This window comes from Poecilia latipinna, unplaced genomic scaffold (genome assembly GCF_001443285.1).
Source record: "Poecilia latipinna isolate Pla-1442-1.1 unplaced genomic scaffold, P_latipinna-1.0 Scaffold3813, whole genome shotgun sequence".
Lineage (NCBI taxonomy): Eukaryota > Metazoa > Chordata > Actinopteri > Cyprinodontiformes > Poeciliidae > Poecilia > Poecilia latipinna.
In genome coordinates, this window is record NW_015116429.1 from 1 (window position 1) to 6,613 (window position 6,613).

The window sequence follows — 6,613 nt, forward strand, 5'->3', positions numbered from 1 at the left end:
TAAAACAGATTAATACCATTAATATTAAAGTTAACAGATCATTGCTGTTTTATTCAGTCTGTGTTTCATCCCATGGCTCGGCCCAATGTTAGCAAACATGAGAATAACTTTGTACTTTTTGCTAACCGGTTAGCATTGCAGGACAAACCAAAACTCCAGCAAGTTTATCAACCAACACTCTTGAACTTTTTAGTTTTTCTTTCTTCACTTTTTTATATTAACTTAAATATTTACTGCTTGAGGTCAATTAGAATTATGAAAACTATTGATGTTGGCAAAATGACAATAACTATGCAGATAATCTTTAAATTTTTTTTATTTCTATGTCAAAACATTTCACCTGTTTGGTCTTTAAAGTCTTTACCCTTTTATAATATTACCTCTATCCAGATCTCTTGTAAAAGTTATTAAAGGTCGAAGGTCAATCCTGGGCCTGTTCTGTATTAATTGTAAGCTTTGCTGCTGGGAACCAAACGTCATGATGAGCTACAGATCTATTTACACTCAAACATCGGATCTAAACCTTTACGCTGTTCACTGATCTGATTTGACATAAAACTTGGTTGATTTATATTTCTTGGCTTAAAATTAGGAAAAAAAGTATTTTATTTTGATGATCCAAAATGTACCATTTCTTCTGCTTTGGTATTTCATTTCTTGTCTTAATAGTTTCATGTTTCTTGATGTTTTCCACCCTTCTGCTCCAGTTAATGTGGTTTTATAAATAATTTAATGCTTTCCTCAAATCCTCAGCAGAGTTAAAAGTTGTACGTAAATTTCCATTTGTATTTAATTACAGCAGTGAATTAACTTTCATATTACATCATCATTTATTGTCTGGAACAGAGTCAGCTTGATGTTCTGCTGGTTAATAGTCGGGTCCAGTCAGAGTTCAGCAGACCGCTGTGCAGTACATCTGGATCCGCCCTCGATCTGTTAAGGCTTTGAGAAATAAAAGCTAAATTCTGCGTAGAAATTAATAACTGAAAATGTTTTCTAATTGATTTTGTTTAAAATCATGAAATTGAAGATCAGAGGTAAAATTTCACATCATATTTAACCTGTAAAGCAGTTTTTAGTTTAAATGTTTGGGTCAGCGCCGCCTCTAGAGGAAGTTTGTTCACCTCAAGCTGAAATCACACTTGGCTGTAAATTGCATCAGAGGTTACAGTGACCTTCACTCTCTCCTGCAGACGCTGGTGGACCAAAACATTTGACCTTTTCTGAACTTCTCTGGGTTTCTCTCTTCTTTTTTCACAGCTCTTGCACAAACAACATGTTCTCAGGTTCGAACCTGGAGACGATCGCGTTAGCAGGAAGCTGTGGCGTCTTTGACACAATCATCAGAGGTGTGATGATGAAACCCCCAGATGGCGAGGCGCCTCAGTGCAGCGGCTCAGGATGGAGGTAGCAGCTCTCTGCGCTGTCGTTGGTGAGTAAAAAACATTTTTAATGTAGTTTAAAGTCTCTTATTTCTGATTCATCTTCTGGTTCATTGATTCTAAAACTCACTTTTTAGATTTTAATTTTAGTTTTTAACCAGAAGTAATTCCAGAAAATGTTTCTCTGATGTTAAGATCTGATTTATTTGGTGCCACTGAAACAAAATGAAACTTAAATGGGAAACATCTTCAGCTAAATGATAACTTTATTCATGGGAAACATGAAGATCAGAGAGTTTCCTGCTTTGGTTTTTCTCTTTGATCACTAGTGTTGCATCGGGTCAAATCGGTTACATCAGCTGCATCAACTCGGCTTCAGTAGTCGACTGTCATGAATGTGAATCACCGTTGTATCTAAAAAATGATTCATCGTTTAAAAAGTCAGCAGAGAAAATAAAACGGCAGGATTTTGTTGTTTTTCTGTTTCTGAATCGATCAGAAACATTTTGAAAACTTTTCCTCTCTGAAGGCTTTTCTCCTCTTTGCAGCTTGTCTGAGGCTCTTCCCCAGCAGATCCCAGTTCTTCCAGTATGAATCTGTTTCTCTGAGCTGTGAAGGAAACTCGTCTGAGTGGAGAGTCAGGAGAAATACATCAAAACAAATAAATGGACTCTGTCCCTCATATTCAAATCACACACATGAAACTGAATGCATCTTCAGTGAGCTGTATGAAGCCGACTCTGGAGTTTACTGGTGTGAATCTGCAGCAGGCGAACGCAGCGATTCAGTCAACATCAGCGTAACAGGTGGGTTAGAACCAGCACAGGCTGATCTGGTTTAATTGTTTGCTCTAACTGGTTCAGGCTGACCTGGTTGTGGTCTGGAAGAGAGAAAAGTCCTCCAAACAGGACGCAGATAAATTCACACAAAAAGCTTCAGTTTGAGGTTTGGTATCTCAAACATCTCTCAGTCTCAGATTACAGCCACATTTATCTCATGATAAAAAATCAGTAGAGTTCAGATCTGATTTGATGCTTTCAGACGAGTTCAGATGATTCTCCTGGAACCAGGGCAATATCGACAGCTGAAATATCTGAAAAGTGTTTACAGAGAGTAAAATCCTGAAGCTGTAAAGCAGAAACTTAGATATAATTGTGGAAATTAGAATTCTGGAAAAATTATCTTAATAAAACCCGGCACTTTAAAAAAACCAAGTTTTCTTTTAAAATGTTTTTGCGCCATGTTGATCCAGTTTTTCGGCCGTATCGACATTCGTACATTTCGTAAAGCTGCAACGGAAAAACAACCAGACGTTCCTATTGGTGGGAAAGACGAAGAAGAAAACAGGAAGTGGTACGGTTATGATGGCGTGGTTCTGTTAATGATTTATTGTGTGAACAAACTTATGCAGGTGTGATTTTACTTGCGTTTTTTATTTAATGGAAATATCGTAACTGCAATATTAAGCATTTCTCTTTTTTTAACCTTACTTGAATATCTACAGTTTTGTGCACATTTCTAACTGAAGTGCATCTCATTAAGTTGCTGCTGAACTGCAGATCTCCTTCAGTGACAAACAGCTGCATCCAAGGTGCACAAAGCAGCGTTATCAAAGATCCTTCCTTCCAAAATGAAAACGCATCTACATACATACATGCTGCTATTTGCACAGTTTTATTGTCACTAAATGTCACTAATGAGCCTGTTTTCAATGCGTTTTATACATTTTGCAAAAGAATATTCTACTCACTCGCACATCCCTTTGAATCGACAGAATTTGCTATTTTTAATAACTGCACAGATTGTTGTTCTTAGTGTTATATTATATTTATGTTTGGGTGAATCTACAGTTTTCTATTCTATTCTGTTGATTAATCTTTTGCTGATTTATGAGACTTTAAGAGTTTTTTTTTTTTGACACAGCTCAGTCTGTGTTATGTTTCTTTCTGTATGCAGGAGATAAAAATGCTCATAATTTTTTTCTGACTCATTTAAAACTCGTTTTCTTCCACATTTTATTTGTCAGATGAACCATTGATCCTGGACAGTCCTGCACACTCAGTTAGTGAAGGAGAAAACCTGACTCTTCACTGCAGATTCAGGCCACCGTCTTTCTCCAATCTGACTGGTTTCTATAGAAACGGGGTTCTGGTCGGGAACAGCTCTACGGGAACCTTCACCATCCGAAGCGTTTCTAAATCTGATGAAGGATTTTATAAATGTAACGCCTCTGGAGTGGGAGAATCAGCAGAAACCTGGCTGGATGTAACAGGTGAGAAATGTTTTATTTAAATGATGCCTGCAGTTTTATGGAATGACAGTAGTGCCAAAAAACAATCTCTGTTTTATTATTATATGCTAAATTACAGTCTCTAGGGAACGTACATTTTTCATTTCTTATTCTTTCTCTAAAATGTATTGATTAATTCTAATGAATAAATTGCTTTAATATAATTTTTAGTAGATTTAATTAGGCTGCTCATGTCAACTGAGTCCAGTTGACATGAATTTAATTTTGAGTAAATTAAATTCTATGCAGCTTTTTAAAGATTTAAAGATCCTTGAAATGACTTTGCATTTAGAAGCTGAATTACCAGATTATTAATCCCCAGCGGCATCATTAAATATGATTAAAGAGAAATAAATTAGATTTTTTCATCGATAAAAGTAAAAAGGATGTGTTCTCTTCTGGCGTTCAGAGCGGTGGGTTTTATCTGCCGCCCTCGTTTGTGTCGAGATGCTCGTATTGTTTGTATGTAGGCCAGCTAACCTGCTATCTTTGTGTTTTAAAGGGCGCAGGCCTCAAACGCCTACGGCTCCGCTCGCCCTCATACTACTTCCTGTTGTGGCCTGCATTTTGTTGCTGATTGCGCTGATGTTGCTCTGCCGCTGGAGAAACCGCAAAGGTCAGTGTGTTTTCAAGTAAACACTCAGAAATTTCACATCCTCCTGCGTCTCTGTGTTCAGGTGTCAGAAAGGAGGGAGGGGAATAAACGGAGGAGTTTACGTGAAACGAGAATCTCTGTGACCTGAGGATTATTCAGACTGATTTAGCTTTAAAGGAATCATCTAACTTAAAGTTAACGTTTCGTAGCGGTCCGACCAGAATCCTGGTCAAAATTCTTGGTTAAATTACATTTTCTAAATCTAAATCTGGCAGAGATGTGACTCATTCTGGGTTTATCTGTTAACCCTGCAGTGGTTTTGAGTGTTTAAACTGAGGTTTCTAATGTGGACACAGAAAACAAATGGAAAAAATCCTCCTTTTTAACTCTGATTTTTCTTTTGGTTCATGAAAGCATCATTGCTCTATGCAGCACTGCAGAAGGTTTGAGGCTGGAGATTTTAAAACTTAAATTTAGTGTTAATGTGTTAATTCACTAAATCAAAAACTGACGTAAAGATTTCATCCTCAAAGTCTGACGACATTAATTTACACATTTTCTTCATGTTCATGGAACTAAATGTAACTATAAAAGGTCTAAATCTTAAACACTAAAAGACAAACAGAATCGTCACATTTCAAATTATTCTCTTCATTTCATTATTTAGATTTAGTTTTAGTTGCTTTTAGTTCCCACCACACAGCATTTACTGTGCATAAAACTAAAAGGGGAAAATCATTAATCATCAAATTGTTTAGTGCCTGCACCGAATGATTTATTTTAGAAACGTTATTTCCTCACTGAGTAGATAAAAACATGAGGAGTGAGATCTCATTCTACGTTAAATTTAATTACAGATTAATGACCAGAGTTCATGTTCCAGCCTGTTTCTCATGTTTTTGTCTTAATTCAGGTTTTTCTTCTTACTGTTTTTTTCTCAGTCTGTGCCGTGAGAACAGCAGCTCCATCTCTTTATGGCACAATAAATAAAAAACAAACATCACCTCTTTTATTATGGCGTGAAAGAATGAAGGGAGTTGAATGTCAAACATGGAATGTGATCATCTTTGACACAGAAGTCATCGTTTTACTGCGTGGGTTTTAGTGTTTTTACACTAATAGCTTTGCTGATGACATCAAAGGTTATTATTAGCTGTTACTCCACCTCACAGTTATGTCAGACATGTAAAACTAAATATATTTCAGTATTCTTACGTATCCTATTAAGAATCTTTCTTGATTCCATTAGTCGTCACTGTCTGATGCATTTCTATAAAAGGAATTTTATCTCAGTGCTAAAGGTGAACTCTGAGTTCACACCTAAAAGCAATTAGAGATGATTAGACCAATTAAGGCCTTAATTGTCATGATGACGCTGGTTTCCTCATTGACTTGCTTTGAAAAGCTGCAATACCTGAGAACCAATGCATGACCAGGGAGAACCTTCTAGACGTGAGGCAACAATGCTGATGTCATGCTTCATTTTTAACCCTCAGCTTGAATCACGTCATCTTAAAAACTTTACGTTTTCAGGCACAACTGAAAATGTGTTGTTTTTTTCTACACTGCAAAAACAAAATCTTATCAAGTATTTTCAAGTATTTTGTCTGTTTCTGTTGAAAATATCTTAAAACAGTTAAAATTAGACAAAACTAACACACAAGTAAATCTTCACCAAGATATCAGGGCTTTTTCTTAACACAAAAATTTCTTAATATTGATAAAAAGTTTCACTTGAAATATGGGAAAAATGTCTTTTTATAAAAAAATCTGCCAGAACTTTATAAAAAAAAAACTTAATAAAAAGTCAATATTAAGGAATTATTGACTTAAAACAAACATTAAATGTACTGAGCTGGCCAGGAGTTATGCTGTGTGAATGAATAAATAGAATAAATTGAACTTTTTAAATCAATATTAAGGAATTATTTACTTACAGAAAGCTCAGATATCTTGTTGATAATTTAGACATGAGTTAGTTTTGTCTTATTTCAGATTTACTAACATATTCACACTAGAAACCAGACAGAAATACTTGATTAGTATTTTTGTGTTTTTGCTGTGTCAGCATTTTGTCCGCTGAGACTGACTCAAACACTGACTCACTAAAAACCTTCAAGGTTTCTCTGTGAAAGGTTGAGTGACATCATACATGCATCATCTACTGTGAAAAAAATATCAGATTTGTCTATCAAAGCAAAACCAAGTAACAAACTACTTTAAACTTTATTTTCTGCACTTTTCAGCTTTCAACACAGAAATAACTTAGTTTAAGAGACAAATGTCACTGACAAGGCAATAAAATCATGTGACTGAAACAGATCCGGGGTCAGTGACTTTATCACA

The 6,613-nt window shown here is 35.7% G+C and overlaps 1 protein-coding gene across 3 annotated transcripts in view; it reads left to right on the top strand.

Annotated features, from left to right (window-relative positions):
- Window positions 1–1,224: 1,224 nt before the first annotated feature.
- The window catches only part of LOC106941699 (high affinity immunoglobulin gamma Fc receptor I-like), a 16,902-nt gene continuing 11,513 nt past the window's right edge, over window positions 1,225–6,613 (top strand). For all 3 annotated transcript variants that reach the window (XM_015024795.1, XM_015024797.1, XM_015024794.1), the window contains exons 1-4: window positions 1,225–1,432; window positions 1,931–2,188; window positions 3,409–3,654; window positions 4,175–4,288. In XM_015024795.1, coding sequence (XP_014880281.1) covers window positions 1,402–1,432; window positions 1,931–2,188; window positions 3,409–3,654; window positions 4,175–4,288 — 649 coding nt within the window. In that variant the 5' untranslated portion in view covers window positions 1,225–1,401. The remainder of the gene's footprint in view (window positions 1,433–1,930; window positions 2,189–3,408; window positions 3,655–4,174; window positions 4,289–6,613) is intronic.